The sequence below is a fragment of the Corythoichthys intestinalis genome, chromosome 15 (genome assembly GCF_030265065.1).
Source record: "Corythoichthys intestinalis isolate RoL2023-P3 chromosome 15, ASM3026506v1, whole genome shotgun sequence".
Classification (NCBI taxonomy): Eukaryota; Metazoa; Chordata; class Actinopteri; order Syngnathiformes; family Syngnathidae; genus Corythoichthys; species Corythoichthys intestinalis.
The window spans coordinates 33,558,779-33,585,658 of record NC_080409.1 but is presented as its reverse complement, the minus strand read 5'-3'; the positions used below and the strand labels follow the sequence as shown (position 1 = coordinate 33,585,658).

At 38.4% G+C, this 26,880-nt stretch overlaps 1 protein-coding gene across 1 annotated transcript; it reads right to left on the bottom strand.

Moving 5' to 3' along the window:
- LOC130931454 (protein FAM163A-like) lies at positions 1-26,633 on the bottom strand. Its single transcript, XM_057860268.1, has 3 exons — positions 26,342-26,633; positions 6,660-6,774; positions 1-5,802 (listed from the first exon to the last, which is right to left on the bottom strand). Exons 2-3 carry the CDS (start codon positions 6,750-6,752, stop codon positions 5,476-5,478), a joined length of 420 nt encoding a protein of 139 aa, XP_057716251.1. The 5' UTR covers positions 6,753-6,774; positions 26,342-26,633; the 3' UTR covers positions 1-5,475.
- Positions 26,634-26,880: the final 247 nt, after the last annotated feature.

Sequence of the window (26,880 nt, the reverse complement as noted above, 5' to 3'; positions counted from 1 at the left end):
AAACATTTATTTAAAACAACACTAGGTAACTTTTCAACCCTTATACAATATTTTCATAACAATTGTGATATGTTGACTGACAACTAGTTGAATGACACTTCTTTTATGTCTTGAGGAGGTCAGTTTCGCTTTCACCGGTGCTAATTAAAATTTGAGTAGGGTGGCAGGAACCCTGCCACACACAAAAAAAACTGTAAATGTGCTGACCACTTTACAGCATACGTCACTTCCCCATTTTGTTATAAAGACGGAAGTCAATGTGAATGCTTTGTCCAACAAAAAGTTTTGTCCGAGGAGGAAAAAAAGAATGGCTACCAGGGATAAAAGGATATAGTCAAATATAAACATTGGCCCTGCTTTCACTCACTGGCGTGAATCCCCCACCTCAACCAAACTGTCAGCACTGACAAATGTGGGTGGGGTGGGGGCATTAGCCACACAGTTGCTAACCGTCATATATGCTATCATTTAGCCAGAACTGGATTCATTACCTTATTACTATTCATCTTTCACACAGCCACTTGAAACAGAAGTGTCGTTTAATCCATCTGCAGGCGCCGGGGAGATCATGATTTTACGACACTGTGCGGGTGTGCACTGGTCCTCATGGGAAACGCAGTTTTTCCTCAAGGCAAAACATTACCGCTTTTTACTCACTACCACAACACATACAGTGCTGGCCAAAAGTATTGCAACCCCTGCAATTCTGACGGATAAAGCTCAATTTCTCTCAGAAAATTATTGCAATTACAAACGCTTTGGTAGTAATATCTTCATTTATTTCGCTTGCAATGAAAAAACACAAAAGAGAATGGGAAAAAATTAAATCATTATCATTTTACACAAAACTCCAAAAATGGGCCAGACAAAAGTATTGGCACTCTTTGAAAAATCATGTGATGCTGCTCATATTTGTGTAATTAACAGAACCTGTTACTTACATGTGGCACATACCAGGTGGTGGAATAACTAAATCACACTTGCAGCCAGTTAAAATGAATTAAAGGTGACTTAACCTCTGCCCTGTGTCCTTGTGTGTACCACATTGAGCATGGAGAAAAAAGAAGACCAAAGAACTGTCTGAGGACTTCAAAAGCAAAATTGTGAAGAAGCATGGGCAATTTCAAGGCTACAATCCATCTCCAAAGACCTGAATGTTCCTGTGTCTGCTGTGTGCAGTGTCATCAACAAGTGTAAAGCCCATGGCACTGTGGCTAACCTCCCTAGATGTGGACGGGAAAAAAAATTGACGAGAGATTTCAACGAAAGATTGCGCAGATGGTGGATAAAGGACCTCGACTAACATTCAAACAAGTTCAAGCTGTCCTGCAGTCCGAGGGTACAACAGTGTCAACTTGTACTATCCGTTGGCGTCTGAATGAAAAGGGACTCTATGGCAGGATACCTAGGAAGACCCCACTTCTGTTCTGACCCAAAGACATAAAAAAGCCAGGCTGGAGTTTGTCAAAACTTACCTGAGAAAGCAAACTATGTTTTGGAAGGATGTTCTCTGGTAAGATGAGACAAAAGTAGAGCTTTTTGAGATAAGGCATCAACAAAGAGTTTACAGGAAAAAAATAGGCTTTCAAAGAAAAGAACACTGTCCCCACAGTCAAACATGGCGGAGGTTTCCTGATGTTTTGGGGTTGCTTTGCTTCCTCTGGCACTGGACTGGTTGACCGTGTGCATGGCATTACAAATTTTGCAGCATAATGTAGGGCTCAGTGTGAGAAAGCTGGGTCTTCCAGCAGGACAATGACCCAAAACACATTTCAAAAAGCACTAGAAAATGGTTTGAGAGAAAGCACTGGAGACTTCTAAAGTGGTCAGCAATGAGTCCAGACATGAATCCCATTGAACACCTGTGGAGAGATCTGAAAATGGCAGTTTGGAGAAGGAACCCTTCACACCTCAGAGACCTGGATTAGTTGGCCAAAGAAGAATGGTCTAAAATTCAAGCAGAGCATTATAAGAAACTCACTGATGGATACCGGAAACGGTTGTTCGCAGTTATTTCGTCTAAAGTATTAGGCTGAGGGTGCCAATACTTTTGTACGGCCCATTTTTGGAGTTTTGTGTAAAATGATAATGATTTAAAAAAAGAAAAGAAAAAATCATTCCCTTTTGTGTTTTTTCATTGCAAGCCAAACAAATGAAGATATTACAACCAAAGCATTTGTAATTGCAATCATTTTCTGGGAGAAATTGAGCATTATCTGACAGAATTGCAGGGGTGCCAATACTTTTGGCCAGCACTGTACTCTGTGACCTGAGCTGGCAGTGAATGCGTTAAGATAATGAAAACTTTTGAATAATCGCTATAAACACTCCCAGTCGAAATGGATTCCTGTCAAAATAAAAGAAAACTTTAAAAAGTTATTTATTATTTATATTATCACACTCTTTTTATCTTCCTTTCCATACGCTAACTTTCTGCCTGTTTTCCCAGAGTAACATTAACTTCCTGATTTATCTTTTATGATGCGAAACAAAAAGTGTCATAATCCAACGAAACTACACATTTTCATCAAGAAGTAAAAAGAAAAGAGGAAATCAGACTTCATCCATAGAAATGGTGCTTTTTTGTTACAAGTACAGTATTCAGTGTGAAACTGAAATAACAGCATATTGGTGTCAATATATTTTTATATTATACATCAACTACATGCACACTGGCACTGTGTTTAACACGGTCATTAAAAAGAGTATATTGTATTTGTGACATGACTCTTTTCTCTATATATACAGTATATAGTACATTTTAAAATAGTCTGTAAACACTTGCACGGCTTTTAGGACGTGGGAACAATACACACAATAACAATTATAATAATGACAACATGAAATAAAACATTTGTTTCTACTTCTGATTCAGGAAAACTGTTAGCCCTCATGTTCAGTTTCATTTGTGCGAGTGTTGAGTCTGAGGGTTGGCTTAAGGGGCGGGGGGGTGAAACTCCAGCATGAAATAGTATTTAAATATAAATCCCAAATGATTTCAATGACAGAAGTGAGTTTCAGGCAACGCCATGGATTCACACTTTCTAGCTTGTGGAAGTGAGTCATGAGTCCTTCAAATGTACAAATAGTCATCAGTTTCGGCAAAACTTTGAAGGATTTTGAGTACCTTAAACCTCTTAAAAGGACAAGCGTTGACATATTAATATAGTAATCATGAAAAACAAAAGAAATGTAAGAAATAAATCAGTTTCAATTAAAGTGCTTAAAGTGTTTTAGTTTGTTTTTTGTTTTTTTTATAGGAGGTATAGTGTGTTTGATAATGATAATTTTGAATATGATTAAGCCATCCAAAAGGCAGTGGGCTCTTTGCACAGAAACTCCAGCGCGGTCTAAAAACTGGTCTTATAGGGAAAAAACATGTGTTTTTCCTAATGGTGAGTTTACAAGATCTACCCAAACTAACTGCATACATTGTCTTCATAAAACATTTTTAACATGTATGTGTCCATTTACCAAATTGATTATGAAAACATTCTTCTAAATATTGTACTTGCACCACATATAGGTTATCAACATGCTCGTTACCAGTCCCGCTTGGTGATAGACTATATTGTGTTATTGTTGCTAAGAACTGGTCCAATTATTTAACTACAAAATATTGACAATTTTTTAGAAAAGTAAATAACTAAATACAATATTTTTTTCCACATTATGGATCCTTTTTTTCTAAAAGGGAACCTGGGACTTATAGACTTGTAGGCTCTAACAAGCCACAGTTATTCTCTTTTACTAAAATATGTTAGGAGAAACACATAAAATCTTGCCATCGATTAAAAAATATAATATTTAGTACATGTTTTGACCTACGGAGGGCGCCATGTTTTTATCCCTGCAATCAACGCTCGGGGTGATGACGTAAATTGTCACTGTCACATGACGAATTGCTGCCATTTCTTTTACGCGGCGAGATGTCCAACACATGCGCTCATCGGTAAGAAGCGGCTAGTTATGGTATCTGGTTACACTTTATTTGACAGTTGTGCTATAAGAAAGATATTAATTGGTAACACTTTATTCGACAGCGGCATCATAAGACTGTCATAAGACCAAATGAACCACCATTGCTTCAAGAAGCTTCATTTGGCCATCACTGCTACCTTGGGAGTGACAGTCAACCTCTGCTGCCACCTGCTGTGAACACTGTTTTTGTCCAACATGCCTCCTAGCATGTATTGCAGCACTACAGATGTAGATAACAATCAAAATTCATGTTCTGTGCTGATTATTTCTTCAGTTACTGTTCCAGTTGTTTCATTAATTGCTCGTTATGGTATCTGGTAACACAATTTGACAGTGGTGGTATGAGAAAGATATTAATCGGTAACACTTTGACAGAGGCATCATAAGACTGTCATAAGACCAAATGACCCACCATTCATTGCTTCAAGAAGCTTCATTTGACCATCACTGCTCCCTTGGGTGCAGACAGTCAACCCCTGCTGCCACCTGCCGTCAACACTGTTTTCGTCCAACATGCCTCCTAGCATGTATTGCAGCACTACAGATGTAAATAACAATCAAAATTCATGTTCTGTGCTAATTATTTCTTCAGTTACTGTTCCAGTTGTTTCATCAATTGCTAGTTATGGTATCTGGTTACATTTCATTTGACAGCAGTGTGATAAGACTGTCATAAGACCATCATAATAAAGACATGACACTGCCATGAGCATTAATGAATGCTTATGCCAGATGTCATTTTGTGTCATCTGGCAAATTATCTCACTTTTGAATGGATGTAAACGATCCAAGCACAATATAAATTGAGTTAGTGACATAATTTGCCCGATGACACTTAATGACATCTGTCATATGAAGTCATTAATGGCCATGATAGTGTCATGCCATAATTATGGCGGTCTTATGGCAGTCTTACGACAACGCTGATGAAATAAGTATTAGCTATTAATCCAAATACATCAACAAATAAGCCGCATTGGACTATAAACCGCAGGATTCAAAATGAGGGGAAAAGTAGCGGCTTATAGTCCGAAAATTATGGAAACTGAATTTTCTTTAATTTTCCATCAAAACTTGAAAATTAAAGTGAAATAGGTTGACTTAAAACTTTTTTTGTTTTTACATTAAGAGAAATCCATAGATGCTTAAACTCATGTTTGATGAGCTGACGCTGTGCACTTTGGAACGCATCAATATGCAAGCTTTTGTTTGTGTGGTTTGTGGAACAAACAAACAAAAAAAAAGAGCTTTGTGAGGGCTCAATTTTGTTTGGAAACTTGAGAATATGAACGGCAGCGGTTGAAGGAAACAAAAACTGGAAAAGAGGAAGCAATAAACTATCCAGCCCACGCAATGTCACGTGACACAGATGCTGGAAAAACATTGGGAAAAATTTGAAAAGTTTGGTTCTTCATGGATCTTTTCTGTGCTTCAGTCAAAACCCACATCCATCTAGTTCTTGTTGACGTGGGATGGGGTTGTGGAGTTCAAGAGTCACACTTCGGTGCTGTAGGGCCTCGGCGGGGTGGCCGGGAACACGTTGCCCAAAGGTAGCGAGGTCTCGTAGTAGGTGTGGAAGCCCAGACGCTCGCCGCCGTTAAGCATCTGAGGGGCAGCGCGGCGAGTGTACGGCGAGCAGGCGCGGCATGGGGTGCCGGCAGCCAAAGAGACCGGTGCCACGGCAGCGCTGTCGTTGGCCAGCGCGTCGCACGTGTCACACGGGAAGTGGGAGAGTGGGTCGGAAAGCGTCTCCAAAGGTGGGGCGGGCGATAGCGCCGGGGCGGAGCTTGCATCACGCTCATTCTTCTTGCAGCAGTAATACTGTGTACATGTGGAAGCGGGGAAATAAACACTTTTGCTTTAAAATCACTTTACCTTATTAGCTGCCATTGACGGCAATCGTCGTCCAATCCATTTGTACTGGGAGGCCTTGCAACTATCAATCGCGGTCAATGCTAGCCAATAAGGTAACAAATATTTGCTGTGTGTTTTGTCATTTCCAAACCTATAGTGAGTTTAAATTTGATTTTGGAGTGAAATCAAGGAGAAATATTTTAATACAAGTATTTACATCGTCATAACATAGTAATAACATATAACGGCAATAGCTGCAATAACTTTTTTTTCCCAGTTTATTACATTAACATGTCCAATTTAATGAAAAAACGTATAGGACGTCTATCGCTGTCAATGGCAATGAGGTAATGTATATTTGCTCCGAGTTTTGTCATTTCAAAACGTAGTGTTTGTTGAGTTTAAATTTGATTTTGGAGTGAAAACAAGATGAAATTATTTAACAGGAGTAATTACATAGTCATAACATAGTAATTACATCTAACTGTAATAAAACTTTTTTCCAGTTTCTTTGATCACCATGTCCAATTTCATGAAAAAAATGGATTGGACGTCTATTACCGTAATTGGAAATGAAGTAATATTTATATATTTTAACATATTTGCTCTGTCTTTGTAATGTCCAAACTTACTGTATGTTGAGTTTTATATTTGATTTTGGAGTGGAAACAAGAGAAATGTTTAAACAGGCGTAATTACATAGTAATAATATAGTAATAGTTCGGATTTATTATGAATTTTTGGTATTTTTGCAGGAGAATGGACAGAGTAAAAATTTTATGTGGACAACATTTTCGTCAAGGTGCGATGCAAAAATGTTTCACCTGTAGTCGGCAGTAACAGAGTACTGCAACAATGCAGAGCAGTATGACTCCGGCAAGAATTCCTCCCGCTATTACGATCGTTCCCGCGGACATTCGACCAGATCTCCATCAAACCCTGCGCACCACAAAATAACAAAGTATTTACATTTTACAACTTGAAAATGGATGGATGGATAATTCCTTCAATCACTTCCAGCCTCTCACAGTTAAATTGGATTGGACATCCATTTTCTAAAAGGCAGTCAAGGAGATCATTCTTGTGAGGTCACAAAATATTTATAAAAATTACAACAACAACAAAAAATCCTAGAGCAAAATACACACGCACCAAACTTGGTTGAACTTATGTCCTTATCCTTCTTTTTTCAATTTATTACAATTTGTTTTAATGTACAGTCGGGCAAATAAGTATTTAGTCACCCACCAAATGTGCAAGTTCTCCTACTTCAAAGGATTAGAGAGGCCTGTAATTGTCAACATGGGTAAACCTCAACCATGAGAGACAGAATGTGGAAAAAAAACCAGAAAATCAAATTGTTTGATTTTTAAAGAATTTATTTCCAAATTAGAGTGGACAATAAGTATTTGGTCGCCTACAAACAAGCAAGATTTCTGGCTGTCAAAGAGGTCTAACTTCTTCTAACGAGGTCTAACGAGGCTCCACTCGTTACCTGTATTAGTGGAACCTGTTTTAACTCATTATCGGTATAAAAGACACCTGTCCCCAATCTCAGTCAGTCACACTCCAAACTCCACTATGGCCAAGACCAAAGAGCTGTCGAAGGACACCAGAGACAAAATTGTAGGCTGGGAAGACTGAATCTGCAATAGGTAAAACGCTTGGTGTAAAGAAATCAACTGTGGGAGCAATTATTAGAAAATGGAAGAGATACAAGACCACTGATAATCTCCCTCGATCTGGGGCTCCATGCAAGACCTCACCCCTTGGTGTCAAAATGATAAGAATGGCGAGCAAAAATCCCAGAACCACACGGGGGGACCTAGTGAATGACCAACAGAGAGCTGGGACCACAGTAACAAAGGCTGTGCCGCCAGGGACTCAAATCCTGCACTGCCAGATGTGCCCCCCTGCTGAAGCCAGTACACGTCCAGGCCCGTCTGCGGTTCGCTAGAGAGCATTTGGATGATTCAGAAGAGGACTGGGAGAATGTGTTATGGTCAGATTAAACCAAAATAGAACTTTTTGGTAGAAACACAGGTGCTCGTGTTTGGAGGAGAAAGAATACTGAATTGCATCCGAAGAACACCATACCCACTGTGAAGCATGGGGGTGGAAACATCATGCTTTGGGGCTGTTTTTCTGCAAAGGGACCAGGACGACTGATCTGTGTAAAGGAAAGAATGAATGGGGCCATGTATCGAGAGATTTTGAGTTAAAATCTCCTTCCATCAGCAAGGGCATTGAAGATGAGATGTGGCTGAGTCTTTCAGCATGACAATGATCCCAAACACACAGCCAGGGCAACAAAGGAGTGGCTTCGTGAGAAGCATTTCAAGGTCCTGGAGTGGCCTAGCCAGTCTCCAGATCTCAACCCCATAGAAAATCTGTGGAGGGAGTTGAAAGTCCGTGTTGCCCAACGACAGTCCTGCTCTAGAGGAGATCTGCATGGAGGAATGGGCCAAAATAGCAGCAACAGTGTGTGAAAAGCTTGAAAAGAGTGACAGAAAACGTTTGGCCTCCATTATTGCCAACAAAGGAATACTAACAAAGTATTGAGATGAAGTTTTCGTATTGACCAAATACTTATTTTCCACCATGATTTGCAAATAAATTCTTTAAAAATCATACAATGTGATTTTCTGTTTTTTTTCCCACATTCTGTCCCTCATGGTTGAGGTTTACCGATGTTGACAATTACAGGCCTCTCTAATATTTTCAAGTGGGAGAACTGGCACAATTAGTGGTTGACTAAATACTTATTTGCCCCACTGTATTGTATGTATAATGGACTGAAGTTTCCAGCGCGATATAGCGAGGGATCACTGTACTGTTATTGGGAAGCCAAGAATGTACTCTTTTTGATTATGCAAGAAGCTTGCGTTTGAAAAATAGGTCACTATGACTCATATTGATGTACCCCGAGCCACAAACTGGATGTTTTATTTGGAAGGGATATACTATACCTTACTTTGATTCAGCTGCAGTTGTTCTTTAAGGGCTATAGCAAAGAAATTGAGTACGGAATGAAAAGGTACTTGAATGCATGTGCGCGCGCGTGCGTTTGTGTGGCTCCTCCATTACATCAGTATAATAAATTATAAACAGGCCAGTCCCACACTAATGTGTTTAAAAGGAATAGCGAGGCTTCTCTTCTACTTCTCTTTCTTGTGCTTCAGGATAAGAGCTCACATGCTGATGCAGTAATTATGAAGCCACTGGGATTTGGCCAACGATAACATGCAACACAACAATGTACACTGAAGGTAAAAAATCTACACACACCTGTTCAACCATGTGCAATTTTCAAAAATGACACCAAGGTTAGATCAGTCCAAACTACTGCCAACAAACTTTATTTACTAAGTCACGTGAGTAGGTTTGGTCTCAACATTGTTAGGGACGATATAACAGCATAACCTGGAACATTAATAAGACCAAACAGATTGGGTGAATGGGGAACAGGGCTACATTTCTCACGAATACGACCTAATGAATCGATAGGCTAAATGATCAATACATAATAAATCTGCATTGACTTATACTAACTTCACGTGGTCACTTGGTTCAGGTTATACACAGGTAAAACACCAAAAACGGGCCGGAAAAAAGTATTGGCACCCTCTGAAAAATCATGTGATGCTTCTCTAATTTGTGTAATTAACAGCACCTGTTACTTACCCGTGGCACATAAGAGGTGGTGGCAATAACTAAATCACACTTGCAGCCAGTTAAAATGGATTAAAGTTGAGTAACCTCTGTCCTGTGTCCTTGTGTGTATCACATTGAGCATGGAGAAAAGAAAGAAGACTAAAGAACTGTCTGAGGACTTGAGAACAAAATAGTGAGGAAGCATGGGCAATCTTAAGGCTACAAGTCCATCTTCAAAGACCTGAATGTTTCTGTGTCTACTGTGCGCAGTGCCATAAATAAGTGTAAAGCCCATGGCACTGTGGCTAACCTCCCTAGATGTGGACGGACCCAGAGACATAAAAAAGCCAGGCTGGAGTTTGCCAAAACTTACCTGAGAAAGCCAAAAACGTTTTGGAAGAATGTTCTCTGGTCAGATGAGACAAAAGTAGTTTTTTGGGGTAAAGGCATCAACATAGAGTTTACAGGAAAAAAACAAGGCCTTCAAAGAAAAGACCACGGTCCCCACAGTCAAACATGGCGGAGGGTCCCTGATGTTTTGGGGTTGCTTTGCTACCTCTGGCATTGGATTGCTTGACCATTTACAGGGCATTTTGAAGTCTGAAGACTACCAACAAATTTTGCAGCATAATGTAGGGCCCAATGTGAGAAAGCTGGGTCTCCCTCAAAGGTCGAGTGTCTTCCAGCAGGACAATGACCCAAAACACACTTCAAAAAGCACTAGAAAATGGTTTGAGAGAAAGCACTGGAGACTTCTAAAGTGGCCAGCAATGAGTCCAGACCTGAATCCCATAGAATACCTGTGAAGAGGTCTGAAAATGGCAGTTTGGCAGTTGGCCAAAGAAAAATGGTCTAAAAATTCCGGCAGACCATTGTAAGAAACTCACTGATGGATACTGGAAGTGGTTGTTTGCAGTTATTTTGTCTAACTGAAAAAAATTCAGGGTATAACAAAAATGAATAACAAGTGAGACTTTCTTCAGGTAAAACAGAACGGCTTTTGTCCACAAGCACAGCCAAACTCAACAAAAAAATGAAAACTTTTTACTTTCAATTCAAGTGAGACGGCTAGACTGGATTGCTAGATAACAGATTGGAGGCAAGAGTACTGCACAGTTTTAATTTCAGAAATCTCTGGGTGCATTCAATGACAGAACAAAAGCTGTGTAGAGAAATGCACACTGAACAGAGAGCTCGATGTTGCTTATATGCTGCAATCAAACGTGCGTTTGATGAGGGGGGGGGAGAATGGATCCGCACATTCAGCAAGTGAAAAGGGGTAAATGTAAGGATGAACATAATGAAAATAATTCACTTCATAATGGTAGGGTCAATTCTATCCTGACAACATATAGGAAGACAATCTAAATTACCTATATAGATGAACTCATTATATAATGTACTGTAAATATGTTGCTTAAAAGTTGGTGGGAACAATTTGAGGGGCCGTTTACACGGTGACTCGCCGAGAATACAAACAATTTCAAATTTGCATTTGCATTTGCGTCTCGATTTGAACAATGTCGCAATTACGCATGAAAATGATGTAGTATTCATGCCAGGCCCTAGGGGGCAGTGCAGATTTACAGGGCGACAGAGAATGATGCACTTTGACCCCACCAAGCTCCCTCAGCCCGGAAAAATATATGCCCGCCCACTCAAAGCAATGTCATTTTTCTTTTGTTCAAAAGGGCACAAAAATTGAAACGTTCAACATATTTAATTTAGAAATATTATTAAAACAGTAAATTAAAGCAGACATTCAGCCATATTTGCTGTTTTTAATGTTTAGTAGCACCGCTGCACACGCCCAATGTGACGTGTACGAGTGCTGACGTTAACGCCGCGGTCTCGCGCCGCAGAAGCCTTTGAAATGCATGCCAAGGAGGCCCCCCTCAACCCCTGGCAATCGGATTCTTCCACTTTGGAAGCAGAAGTCAGAATTTTTCGTCTTCGCCGACACCATATGTACGCGAGGCGAGTCCGCTACTCAGTCATTGCGTCTTTGTGTTGCAGAGTCGCCATGTAAACTGCCCCTGAGTATCCTGAAAAGTTGGTAGTGTTTTGTCCCTACCGTCCCTATGCAAACCTCCGCCCTTGGAGTCAGTATGTTCGAATGTTACTCCTACTTCAGGGGTGTCAAACTCATTTAATCCATTAAGTGCGCTTGACGTCCAATCTATTTTCACTGGAATTTGGACACGAAAAATATGGACGAACCCTGTGTACAGCATGAATGAGCGACAATGTGCCTCATCAGGCAAAAGAACACCACGGGACAAAATGGGCCTCCATGGGGGGCCACACATTTGACACCACTGATATAAACTGTTAAAAAAAGGGGGGGGGGGCAGTAGTCTCTGAATATTAAATAGATTTTACTATTGCTAGAAATATAAAATCGATGTACATAATTTACTTGTGCGGGCTACATAAAATGATGTGACAGGCAAGATCTGGCTTAAGGGCCACCAGTTTGTTACCTATTTGCTAGTTGATTTATTCTTATTATAAAACACGACGACTAACATCTGAAGTGAGGCTAGTGGAGATGATGTCACACTGTGATAATTGCGGAGGTGAACAGGCTTCACGTTCCACTATTTATAGCGCATAAGTGTCATTAATTTCATGTCTCTCGCTTTCTCGGTCTAGTGGCTTGCCACTGTTGGCTGGTTGCCAAGAAACCAGCTGAGTGGCAGAAAACTCACTTTTGAGAGGTTGCTGAATATTGATAGAATTCAAATGTTTTATATTCATTGATGGCAATGACAGCCAATGTGTTGACAAATAAGGGGAGGAGGGGGCTCACTTGTTGAAAACAAACAAAAAATATTGTTGGAGAGGACTGAAAAAGAATGTATTTTTCCATCCTAAAATTTAAAAAATGTTACTAAAAATTCCCATTGGTGCTAAAGTTATATGATGAAGGGCTTTTGTTTCCAATTAAAATTAGGAAAAGTCATTGTTTTTGTTTTCTGAACGAAACACATGTATAGCATGAAGAGATGTGTTTGTTTGTTTGCTTGTTTGTTTGTGTGTTTTTTATAAACATTGGTGATAAAAAAAAGAAGTATTTGCACCCCTTGTGATTTTCCAAGTTCACCCACTTAGAAAACAGGTAGAGGTCTGACATTTCAATCATAGATGCATTTCCACTTATAGAGACATAATCTAAATAAGAAATCCAGAAATCACACTGTATGATTTATTAAAAAATATTTTGTCATTTACTGGGGTTCATAAGTATTTGTACCCATAGGCGGAGTTTGACTTTTGGGGCAAGGGGGGCACAACATGTTGATGACCCCGAAATACAGTGTCAGCAATAAAATTAACTTACAAGAATATTTTTAATAATAAATATTATTAAATATATAAATTAATAAAATATATAAATATTTATAAATAAAAATATATAAATTAATAAATATTATTATAATACCGGTATATATCGGTATATCACGTCATTTTCAAAGTATCGGAATCGGCAAAAAAATATCGGACATGCCTTTTTTTTTAATATATATGTATTTTTTAATTAAATCGTTTTCTAAATGTGTTTAACGTTACAGACATAATGTGTTACACTCTTCCAGAGTCTTTAGTTTAGGCTTAAGGTAGGGTTATCAAATTTATCGCGTTAATGGCGAGAATTAATATTTTTTACATTTATCACGTTACAATATTTAACGCAATTAACGCATGCGCTGCACGACCCACTCACGCATTGTCGCGTTCAATCTATAATGGCGCCGTTTTACCCATACAGTATATAGAGCTAAAAGGCAACGTAAAATGAGTAGAGTGAATTTTGGCAGCCTTTGGAACATTTTTTTAAACTTACAATCCCTCTCCTAACGATTAGAATAAACGTGGGAAGCAATGTGGGGAAGAAAGGTAGTAATTGATCTTTTTCTTAACACCCTATGTTATTTCCCAACGCAGAGAAGATATATCAATTGGTACCACGACGCACAGTCATGGTTGCACTTCCCATCATGCATTTGGGCAGAAGTTAAATGGCTACAGTATCATTTACTGAAAGCTCAACAAATACAATAGATGGCAATATTTAGTCACATTATACAAAGTCACATTCATCCTTTAAGAATCACAAGTCTTTCTATCTGTGGATCCCTCTCACAGAAAGAATGTTAATAATGTAAATGCCGTCTTGAGGATTTATTGTCATAATAAACAAATACAGTACTTATGTACTGTATGTTGAATGTATATATTGGTCCGAGTTTTATTCATTTTTTTCTTAATGCATTCCCAAAATGTATATGATCGGGAAAAATTATCGGGAATGATTGGAATTGAATCGGGAGCCAAAAAAAAGCAATCGGATCGGGAAATATCGGGATCGGCAGATACTCAAACTAAAACGATCGGGATCGGATCGGGAGCAAAAAAACATGATCGGAACAACCCTAATAATAAGTTAACAATGAGTGTTTTTTTGTTTCCCATCATTCTTGAGGCGAATTCTGAATCAGGCTGCTTAGGCAATACTTGTCGCCAAGATCATCATCCATTGAATATGGTATGTCCGCTGTGTCGTGCCAATGTAGTTACTGCAGTCAAAAATTGTATCCCCTGGGTGGAGCCATATGGAGGTAGATTTGTGTCTTTATTATTCAATCCCCAAAAAAATTGCTTCAATAAAAAAAAGTTGCTTCAGTCAAAATATATATTTTCAATCCAAAAAAAGTCGCTTCAATAAAAAAAATGTGTTTGTATGCAAAAATTAATTTGAAACTCAAAAAAATGCATGTGAAAGCCTTTTTTTTTTAATTGATTTTTTTTTTTTATTGGAGTCAGGTTTTTTGATTGAAGCAACTTTTTTAATCTAAGTAATGTTGATTTGTGTTTGGACCACTTTTTAGCTAGGACGTTTTTGTCTTTATTATTCGAAAAAATTAAATCATAGAAAACGTTTTCAAATGCAAAAAAATATTTGAGATTGAAAAATTTGCATTTTAACACTCAATTTTTTCATTGAAAAAGTTTTCTTTGATTGAAGCATTCCTCTCGTGTTGTGTGTGGATAGGACATTTGTGTCTAAATCATTCAATCCCCAAAAAGTTGCTTCAACAGAAAAAATATATATTTTCAATCAAAGAAAAAAATCATTTGAAAAATAAAATTGCCCTCCCCTAATTTTTGGGGGGGGGGGGGGGGGGGGGAATTACATGCAAAGTAAATGACCGTCTAAGGTGCTAGTCACATGATCTGTTCGAAAAATAATTTGACCCATTATAAAAAAAAATTTTTTTTTTTGTTCATTTCATTCATTTTTGTTGCAGTTTTATTGCTTTAGAACTTACAGTGGGGAGAACAAGTGTTTCAAACCATTGGCAGTGTATCAAATACTTGTTCTCCCCACTGTATATATATATACACTTGTGGTCAAAAGTTTACATACACTTGTGAAGAACATAATGTCATGGCTCTCTTGAGTTTCCAGTTATTACTACAACTCTGATTTTTCTCTGATAGAGTGATTGGAACAGATACTTCTTTGTCACAAAAAAACATTTATGAAGTTTGGTTCTTTTATGACTTTATTAACAGAAAGGGTTAACAGAAAAAGTGATCAAATCTGCTGGGTCAAAAATATACATACAGCAACACGAATTAGCAATTTTCTCCATACAAGGAGTGCACAATGGCAGTACACACGCATGCTGGATAGTTGATGTACTACTACTAGGCTACTACAAAGAAAGCGTTCTATTTCACTGACAATGTGTGTTAGAGTTTTTGCACTGGAAACAAATGTGCCCGTGTATTATATGAACTTCCAATTAACTATGAATTTCTCACATGGCTATTTTTAACTTGTATATAAATATCGGTCTTTGAACTTGAATATGATTACGTTTCTTTGCACAGGAGCGCACTTTCAAACAATGTTTATTTTTCAAAAGTTCACAGAGAAAACATTTCCACATACAGTTGTGGTCAAAAGTTTACATACACTTGTGAAGAACATAATGTCATGGCTCTCTTGAGTTTCCAGTTATTTCTACAACTCTGATTTTTCTCTGATAGAGTGATTGGAACAGGTACTTCTTTCTCACAAAAAACATTCATGAAGTTTAGTTCTTTTATGACTTTATTATGGGTTAACAGAAAAAGTGATCAAATCTGCTGGGTCAAAAATATACATACAGCAACACGAATTAGCAATTTTGACTTCTCTGAGGCCATTTAAATAGGGCTCATTGGACGCAAACGCCCACAAACGCTACAATGGGAAAGTCAAAGGAGCTCAGTATGGATCAGAAAAAGCGAATCATTGACTTGAACAAGTCAGGAAAGTCACTTGGAGCCATTTCAAAGCAGCTGCAGGTCCCAAGAGCAACAGTGCAAACAATTGTTTGTAAGTATAAAATGCATGGCACTGTTTTGTCACTGCCACGATCAGGAAGAAAACGCAAGCTATCACCTGCTGCTGAGAGAAAATTGGTCAGGAGGGTGAAGATTCAACCAAGAATCACCAAAAAGCAGATCTGCCAAGAATTAGAAGCTGCTGGAACACAGGTGTCAGTGTCCACAGTCAAGCGTGTTTTGCATCTCCATGGACTGAGAGGCTGCCGTGCATGAAGGAAGCCCCTTGCTCCAAAAGCGGCACCTTAAGGCTCGACTGAAGTTTGCTGCTGATCACATGGACAAAGATAAGACCTTCTGGAGGAAAGTTCTGTGGTCAGACGAAACAAAAATCGAGCTGTTTGGCCACAATGCCCAGCAATATGTTTGGAGGAGATAAGGTGAGTCCTTTAACCCCAAGAACACCATGCCTACCGTCAAGCACGGTGGTGGTAGTATTATGCTGTGGGGCTGTTGTGCTGCCAATGGAACTGGTGCTTTACAGAGAGTAAATGGGATAATGAAGAAGGAGGATTACCTTCAAATTCTTCAAGATAACCTAAAGTCATCAGCCTGAAGATTGGGTCTTGGGCGCAGTTGGGTGTTCCAACAGGACAATGACCCCAAACACACATCAAAAGTGGTAATGGAATGGCTAAATCAGGCTAGATTTAAGGTTTTCGAATGGCCTTCCCAAAGTCCTGACTTAAACCCCATTGAGAACTTGTGGACAATGCTGAAGAAACAAGTCCATGTCAGAAAGCCATCAAATTTAACTGAACTGCACCAATTCTGTCAAGAGGAGTGGTCAAAGATTCAACCAGAAGCTTACCAGAAGCTTGTAGATGGCTACCAAAAGCGCCTAACTGAAGTGAAAATGGCCAAGGGACATGTTACCAAATATTAGCGCTGCTGTATGTATATTTCTGACCCAGCAGATTTGATCACTTTTTTCTGTTCACCCATAATAAAGTTAGTTTAACCAGTTTGCATTATTTTATTGCAATGTTTTTCCTTATTCAGATTTGTTTCAAGACTACAGGTACAGTTAGACCTCACTTTGATGGTTATTGCAGTTATTGCAATTTTGTTGTTTTATCACAATAGATTGGTTTATTTACATTTCAAAAACCAGAAGCCATTCATTTACGAGTGTGATTGCACTTTAGTTTACATAAGATTTGAATGAGGCAAAATAACATGCTTTTTCTCTCAAATATATTGTTATAATCATTTTTTCAGATGTACTGTAATTATTTTCTTTATAAAAATTAATTTGGTGTTCAAAAAGTCTTTTTTCAAACTTGAGTCTTGAAAAAGAGGGAGTTGTCTTATAATCAGGGCCGTCTTATATTCGGGCCAGTACGGTACATACGAACCCCACTAAATTACAAATGAATTATTGAAAGATCATACAATGTGAGTTCGGGATTTTTCTTTCTTTTTTAATTATGTCTCTATGTGGAAGTGCATCTATGATTGAAATTTCTAAGTGGGTGAACTTGCAAAATCACAAAGGGTGCAAATAATACTGCTCCTTACTTTATATAATAGTATATCATATTTTATAAAGGTGAGCATCATTTAAAAAATAATTGAAATAGACAGTCCTTTTTTTCAAAAATCAAAACACGACTAGAATAATGAATCGAATAGAATAGAATCGAAAGCCTTTATTGTCATTGTTCAGAGCTTTGTCATAACGTGCACCACATGGAACAAAAGTACACCAAGGCTAATTAAAAAAAAAACACACACACACACACACACACACAAATTACAGTGTATACATCTTGGGAATAAAGTAAATAAGCGACTAGCATCAAGTGGGTATGTAGTGGTAATATAACAGTGTGTGTATGACAATTTACAGTCCCCAGACTAGGAGACAGAAGGCTGACTTGATATGATAGTGCAAATGACAGTTTGTGCATAGATATTGATGTAATCGACGTGCAAAAATGCAATAACAGTATATCTGCAGGTTTCAGTAACCCAAATTTAACACTTTTTTAGGATCATAATGAATACAGTTTAAGACCCGTTTCACACTGATACCAGCGAAAAAACTACAAAAGACTTGAAGGAAAATCATCGGGCAGCACAGGTAGTTCTGCTTTGTAGTTACGTTATAGATTCCTCATAATCTAAAACGAGACTGAAATTCATGCATGTTCTAAATAAAAGTAACATCAATAGTGTTTTAAGACCTTTTAAATTCGTATTAAACAATTTTGTGATATTGGGGGGGAATTTTAGACATTTTAAGGCCCAAATGATTGAATTTAAGACATTTTAAGACCCTGTAGATACCCTGTATAATGTAACTGCAAATATTGCATATGCAGTACCCACAACGAGAAAGTTGTCTGAGAACATATTACTCAATGAGATGCATATGACAATGTTGTGGTATTACCATTGCAATACCCGTGACATTTCAGTGCACAATTGAGTATGGAGACAGTTCTTGACAAAGTTGTCGTTTAGAAACAAAAAAGCAATAGTTGTTTTTTTTTTTTTTACAAAAACCTGATAAGAATATATATTTTTTTAGAGCTGTCAAACGATTAAAATTTTTAATCGAGTTAATTACAGCTTAAAAACTAATTAATCGTAATTAATCGCAATTCAAACCATCTACAAAATATGCCATATTTTTCTGTAAATTATTGTTGGAATGGAAAGATAAGTCACAAGACGGATATATACATTCAACATACGGTACATAAGTACTGTATTTGTTTATTATAACAATAAATGAACAAGATGACATTAACATTATTAACATTCTGTTAAAGCGATCCATTGATAGAAAGACTTGTAGTTCTTAAAAGATAAATGTTAGTACAAGTTATAGAAATTGTATATTAAAACTAGGGCTGTCAAATGATTAAAATTTTTAATCGAGTTAATTACAGCTTAAAAATTACTAATCATAATTAATCGCAATTCAAACCATCTATAAAATATGCCATATTTTTCTGTAAATTATTGTTGGAATGGAAAGATAAGACACAAGACGGATATATACATTCAACATACGGTACATAAGTACTGTATTTGTTTATTATAACAATAAATCAACAAGATGGCATTAACATTATTGACATTCTCTTAAAGCGATCCATTGACAGAAAGACTTGTAGTTCTTAAAAGATAAATGTTAGTACAAGTTATAGAAATTTTATATTAAAACCCCTCTTAATTTTTTCGTTTTGATAAAATTTGTAGAATTTTCAATCAAAAAATAAACTAGTAGCTCGCCATTGTTGATGTCAATAATTACACAATGCTCATGGTGCTGAAACCCATAAAATCAGTCGCACCCAAGCACCAGCAGAGGGCGACAAAACACCAAAAAACACAAGTAACAAGTGGACATTGCACTGTGATGTCATTTTATTGTTTGAGCTGGGCATGTGCGTTAAATGCGTCAAATCTTTTAACGTGATTAATTTTTAAAAAGTAATTACGGCCCGTTAACGCGATCATTTTGACAGCCCTAATATTTTTTTAAAATATTTAATGTTTTTTTGTTTTTCCCAAAAACCTCTTCTCGCAGAAGAGAAAAATATATAACGAAGAAAATATTGGATGTGGGGAGAAAAAAAGTAATTGATTTTTTTTTTGTTTTTCAAAACAAAACATGAGTCAAAATCAAGAAGGAAAGACTGTTTGAACCAGCCTATAGACTCGCTTCAAATTCAAACCTTAAACTCTAGAATATGAGGCAGATGTGCCGACGACTCTTCCACCATGTGGACATAAATTTCCTGCATTAGATGATCACGCAGTGCACTGCTGGTGTGCGAGTTACCTCAAGTTTTAGACGTTGAGGCGACAATGGCGGTAAATGGAGAGGATGCATCATTTATACAGTATATTTTCACTTTCCATGGCAGTCCAGAGTATTTCTCCATTCTTAAATCACGGTAGGAAGACGACCAGCGGGAAATCACAGCTGCCTGCCTTGCAATTTTAAAGCCTCGTGGGCCTCAATTATTCACGCGGCGTTCCCGTCGACAGTATTTTTCCATCAGGGGGCCAATTTAGACAGAACAAGAAGAAACCACATCGACCAGGACAAAGAAAATAGTGAACCTGGAACTTCAGTAAAAGGGATGGTTTTCAAAGTAGTTGAAAATGAGGGCAACATGCTGCCCAGGTGTGCAGCGAGTCTTCCTCACATCTCTGAGATTCTGGGTTTAAATGTCCTGTCTTCCTGTGTGGGGTTTGCTTGTTGTTCTCACGTTTTTGTGGTTTCACTACGGGTACGACAGCTTCTTCCAACATTCATAAAATGTGCAAGTTAAAATTAGCTTCCCGAAAGTCTTAAAATTAGACTTGGATCTTTTGATACTCTTTTGTGTTAACACTACAGGTGTCAAACCCGTGACCCAGTTGACAAATCACTGGCCCACCACGTCATTTTGTGTTGCCCGCGAAAGTAAAACATATGTATCGACTTCATGGTGCTCGCTACATTAAAATTTGTATAAAACGTCCAGGGGCGCTGGAAGTCACTCAGCAGGGGGTGCTGAGGCTCTTATTTGGTGTTTTCCCATCCAAAAACAGCCGTTTCGGTTCAAATTTGTCATGCTCGCGCCTTTTCAGCATACAAGGAGTGCACAATGACAGTACACACGCATGCTGGATAGTTGACGTACTACTACTAGGCTACTACAAAGACAGCATTCCATTTCACTTACAGTGTGTTTTGGAGTTTTTGTACTGGAAATAAATGCGCCCGTGTATTATAATGCAAATCCCCGCAGCTAGAAGAGGCAATGACATACAAACATTTTGAAAACTAAAAGTTCCAATGGTTTAACACCCACTTTTCACAGCACTCAGATAAATTGCACACAAATATCCAGCAGCACTCTGAACAACGGCAGCTCAACAGCAACAACAAACGATAATATGACTACAATGCAAGCTATTTGAAGTTGTCAAGGGTAGGCAGGGTAAAAAAAATTGCATAGTTTATATTAATTTCTTAACTTCTTAATTATTTTTTAAATTATATGAACTTCTAATTAACTATGAATTTCTCACATGACTATTTTTAACTTGTATATAAATATCTGTCTTTGAACTTGAATATGATGAAGTTTCTTTGCACAGGAGTGCACTTTCAAACAATGTTTATTTTTCAAAAGCTCACAGAGAAAACATTTACACATATTCTTTTGTCCGTGTTTTAGAGTGTCTTATGCTGCAGGCATTTTTACATGTTATTGAGCTCTCACTACGCTGCAAAATATCAAACAAACAAACAAACAAACAAAAAACTTGTAAAACCCAGTCCAGATTAGCAGCGGGTACAATATAAAATCACAAACAGTTTTTGTTGAGAAAAATTATCATATCTGCCTTCTCAGGCAGTAAGCGTGAGCATTTTGGAGAGATTGTGTCTCCAGCAATGGAGAACACACGTTCACTGGGTGTACATGAAGCTTGAACACATAAATATGAGAAAGCGAGAAAATGTTGCAAATATTACATAGGGGTAAAATAGCTGTGAGCCGCTACGCACTTTACATATAGTACATGTACCTTAGATGGGATCTTCGATGAAGCATTAGTATAAATTCTTTTGTTGATTATAATTTGATGATCTTTTAATACCGTTGATTTTAACGTAGGCGGCAACGCACTACGTAAAGTACATAGCTGTCTGCTGCTTTATGATGGCAGCTGTTTACTAACGCCGACGAGTCTGTCATTTCGCATCGAGTTCTCTATACATGTGCTAACGCCGCAGAGTCTGTCATTTCGCATCTAGTTCTATATAGAGTACGTGGTATCTACCGTAGCCCTCTCATATTATTCCATCCATCCATCCATCCATCCATCCATCCATCCATCCATCATCTACTGCTTAATCCAGGGTCGGGTCACGGGGACAGCAGAAGACAGACGTAATCTATTGTTTTACTTCCCTGGTTCTGACTGGTTAGAGGACCGGCACAGCGTGTCAAATACGCGAAACTCAGGTATGCACTACTCAGCACTTGTATTCCATGAAGCCGGAGGTATTTAATCATACTGGTCGTGCAGCTACTTTGCATGATATAGCTGTGTTGCAAATGTTGCACTGAGCTGACGAATCATTTTTCTGTGTGAAGTTGTTGAGACAAACTTTTGAGCACCGCCACACCGTGTCCATGGTTGAAATCAAGTTGCAATGCACAAACACACGCTTCATGTGGCTTCCTCTTTGTGGTTTTCGGCAGCTTTTTTTTTTTTTCCGATCGGCGGTCAGGGCACCGAAACATGGAATCGGAACTTAAAATTTTGAACTGTTCCGGGAGCATCGGAGTGTTAGTCCCATCGATGCTCGATGCCCAACCCTAACTATATTACAGCTACGCACATAATCTTACCTTACTGTTTCACCCTGCCCTTGCCCAACAACGCCCCCTTTACGCCCGCAAATCAGGCCCCCTAGAGAGTCGGCAACCCCCAGCCCACGCCCCAAAGCTCCGCCCCTGGATAGACATAAAAAAGTATATATATTTAATTAAAAATAATGAAAGTGAAAAAAAAAATTTTTTTTAAATTCCATAAAAGGAGTATATTTACCGCTTTCTCCTTTTTGTTTTTAATTAAAAATAAAAACTAACAAATATAAATATGAATAAAAATTAGAATACATACCCTTTTTTAAATTGTTTATATAAAAAATGTAAATGAATAAAAAACTACATGGAAAAAAAAATAAGAGTTAGACAGGAAGACAAACTGATTAACATAGAACACGGCTAGTACAAAATGTGGGGGGAAGAAAACTAAATAAATGTTGACTATTAAGAAGCTTAACTCATTTGCTCCCAAAAACGTATGAATACGTGCTATTTTTAATTGTTTCAGTGTCCCAAAGACGTATTTATACGTCTTTTACGTTTTGTTTTTTCAAAAAAAGACATATCTGGGTTCTGATTCAATTTAGCTCCAATACACAAAGCTGAAAATCCATTTTAAAGCAATAAAACTGGGCACTGGAGGGCAGTAGCGCATTTGGTAAGACCCACAACCCGATTCAACGGCAACGAACGGCCAAGTCGCACGGCTGGGGCGCCGGCGGATGACGACCGAATAAATGTCAGGCAGCGGACGACCAAGCAGAACGACGAGTGGACGATGCCTTTGAGTCCGTGCTGCTCGCGAGCAGAGCCCGCAGAGACTCAAAAAAATTCATCTTTATGAGACAGGCGGCGATGAGGGAAAAGTTTAACCGGCTGTTGCGGCCGGAACAGCGTAAACTTTCAGTTAGTTATGTGTAAATAAATTGTTACTTTGCTATCAAAAGCTCTATTTGTCTTTTTGTCTATCTTATTTTGTAAAAGGGAAACATTACTCGGATGTTTGGGATGTAACTAAAGCAAAAAATAGCTGTGTTAAAGTCAAAGTTATGTTTGAAATGTATGCTTTCACAAAAAGCTCAATTTCTCCGTTTTTTCATCAGAAATTGGAAACCTGCTCAAACTAGGCTATTTTCTAATGCTGATTTCTAAAGAATGGAAAAAGATATGAACTAACATTTTTTCTGCTGAAAGAAGAGAGTAATCTTTCTTCTGGTGGGTTCCATGTGTATATAGCAATAGAACAGAATTTTCTGTGGGCCTTGCAAAATCAGTCATAATTCAGTAAAACGGCCGGGAGCGAAGGGCCTTGCTCCGGTGAAAATGGCTGGGAGTGAATGAGTTAAGAAGCAAGTGTTGAACAATTTTAGGTCAACAGTATCTCTAAACGATTCATCGGCGATCAAAATATTTGGCGATTCATTTGATTAGTCAATTAATCATGGCAACCCCAGTTTTACTTGAATGATTGCCGCCAGCTCTCCCAGTCAAAATGGATTGGACGTCTGCACCATCAATGGCTGTCAATAAGTTAAATACAGTATTCGTATGGGTTGGCTGACATATTGGCATATGTTGAATGCACTGTCACGCAGTGACGTGCGGTCAGGGGAGGCAGGTGAGGCAGAGCCTCACCTGTCATATGACAAAAAAATAATTATAGCATCAAATTCATATTAATATTTGTCCATTGCTCTTTATGTATGACTCATTTCAAACACTTTCTATGGTCAAAATCACTGAATTTGCCCATTTCCTGTTCAAATAAAGAAATGAAACGAGAGGTGCGGCAGCAACGAGTAAAGCCTCACCTCTGATTGCGCAATCCTTAACAAACTGTGTTGATACATGGAATTGGAGCGTGCTGGTTGCCGTACATCTGCATGTTGCCATTATAATGTTTCCAGATACGTTTATTTGACCTGATTTTCCTCAGTCTGGCTAATGTCTTTAACCCTTAAAGTTTAATGTTTGTTAGCGACATATTTAGTTTTGCTGATGGGAAATAAAACCGCAGTGAAAAGGCGCAGGTTGCGGCAGATAGTACTCTGCCGCACTGCAAGGGGGCGTACGTGAAACTGGACTTTCCGTTAAAAGTGGACGCGGTTAACACAACGCCGGAGCTAAAAGGTTTGCTTCAAACTACGGGACAGAGGATAACTCGCGCTTTTCAAACGGACTGGTACACCCGAAAAGACTGGCTATGTGGCTGTCCTTCGAAAAATCGCCTTTGCTGCTTTCCCTGCCTTTTCTTCTCAACTTGTGCCAATGTCTGGACTAACACGAGATATTGTGACATTAAAAAACTACCACGAAGCCTCAGCAAACATGAGAGCTCGACCACTCACATTCAAAGCCTGTTTGCTTTAAAAACTTTTGGAAGCTCAAGGATCGATTTGGCTTTGACGAACAGCGGAAGCTCAACGGTAGCATCCTCAAAGCTAAGGTAAAGAAAAGAGTTTGAAAGACCTCATTAATGCAACCTGCATCCTAGCTAAACAGGAGTTAACATTTTGTGGTAACGATGAGCGTGTAGCTCTTCTAAACGTGGCATATATGTAGAACGATTACATGGTTTTGCTGAGAAAGATGAAAGGTTAGCTAGACATTTGGACACATCCACTGTGTTTTCTGGCTTGTCAAATAGAACACAGAACGATCTAATTGAAGCAATCCTCTCCATTGAGGCGGAGAGATTTTTTTTTAAAGTAAAGGAAAATAAGGAGGACTTTTACTAAAAGGGCGTATGTTTGCATAGGGACGGTAGGTACAAATCACACTACCAACTTTTCAGCATGCTAAAATTGTCCCTACCAACTTTTAAGCAACCTTACCTTTTTTGCATGATGCAATGTTCAGTTATAAAGAGAATTTAGATCTTTCAATAGTTCCATATGTTGTAAGGATAGAATTGACCCTACCATTATTAAGTGAATTATTTTCACTATGTTTATGTTTGCTAATAATAACCAGACATTTATTCAGGAAGTTTTTAAAATGTTTCTTTAGTATTTTTTGAAAACAAAGGTTTGAATCGAACAGTGTATCATCTGAACCAATGCACGTAAAAGTTATTATCAGTAGATAAGGATTTATTTTGCATTGATCATTTTGCCTATTAATTAATTAGGTTCATATACATGAGAAATGTGGCCCTTTGCCCCCTTCATCCAATCTGTTTGGTCTAATTAATGTCCCGTCCCCAGCAAAAAGTGTACCTACATGCAGGTTATGCTGTTATATCGTCCCTACGAATGTTGAGACCAAACCTATGCCCTTCCAAAGTAACGCCGGTTTTTGTGGTGAAGGACAGGCGCAAGACCACAAACAGTTTTCATTTCAATCTTATTTAAAAAAAAAAAAAAAAAAAAAAGCTTAGACCAAGAAAAATACAATAGAACATTTAAAAACTAATTCTAATTCTTTGTTTTTCTTTTCACACTTTTTGTTTAGCAATATGTAATAAATTGATTAAAGTTTCAGAATTAAAAGTTTTAAAAACAAGTGAATATTTCACTAACGGTCAGAATTGAATTCTGTGGTTTTGTACACCAGGGTGTAGAGCAACGGCATGTTATTTTCTTACTTTTACGTATCGATAATATGTACCGTGTGTGCGTGTTTTGTGAAGAATGCTGATGAGATATGAAATAACCAGTAGCCAATTAAATAAGCTACCCTTTTTGGTTTATATATTTGGAAATCTGACACTAAAGGAGTCAGTGCCTCACCAACCATGAACCTCACCGCACGTCACTGGTTTATACTGCCTATATATTTTAGATGCATGTATTTTCAATGTTTTCATGAAATCAATGAAAGTGCTTATTGTGGAAGTAAATGTGTCTATTTCTATACTTACGAACTTTATCTGATTATAAAGAATGACAATTTATTTGGTAAAAGAAAAAAAATGCTTGCAAAAAATGCTCGCCATAACTTGATGAAGCAATATGATCTAACGCCCAAAAAGAATTAAACAAAATGAACCAATGTAGTTCTAAAAGGTCTGGTTTAAGAATAAATGAAGTTGTGTGCGAATAGACGACTGAACGGCCTCATTGTTCCGCGGCTCAAGTAGATGCGCAAACCCTGGCTCTTACCTTTTCACGTAAAATCTCTGCAACCTGTTTCTTCTCGAAAGCTCGCTTCACACGAGCCAGAACCGTCACGTCATGATCAGTCCGCACGACGTCGATTTTTTCCCCCCGCTGCTTTAGTGCCGAGAGCCGGCGAGGACTTAGGGAAAACCTCGGGGATTCCTCCTCCGTGACCAGCGGGAGACGAGGCGGCGGCAGGCCGGCTGAGAGTCGCGCCCCCTCGGCATGGCTGCGTCTCCGCGCCCCGCTCCCCGGTGGTGGTGGCGGTTGAGCTGGTGGGCGCTCGGTCGCTGATTCTCGGTGGTCCCGGCGGGGCGGGGCGAAGAGGGCGGTCCTGGAATGGAGGCGACACGCTTATGATATCTTAAAAGCAATCGGCCGCTTTGTTCTATTGAACTCGCGGCCCGCGGGCCAGATCCGGCCAGTCACGTCATTTTCTGTGGCCTGCAAAAGTAACTTCATGTTTCTCTCTAAAATAAAATATGAATAACATTTCTTTAAACGCAATGATCGAATACTTAGATTTTTTTTTCAACATTTAA

What these genes read in the sequence shown, in the direction of transcription:
- LOC130931454 (XM_057860268.1), bottom strand. Translation starts at nt 6,752, where the DNA reads ATGTCCGCGGGAACGATCGTAATAGCGGGAGGAATTCTTGCCGGAGTC. An exon ending in TCTGTTACTGCCGACTACAG is followed by an intron (nt 5,803 to 6,659) that starts GTGAAACATTTT and finishes ACATGTACACAG; the next exon opens with TATTACTGCTGCAAGAAGAA.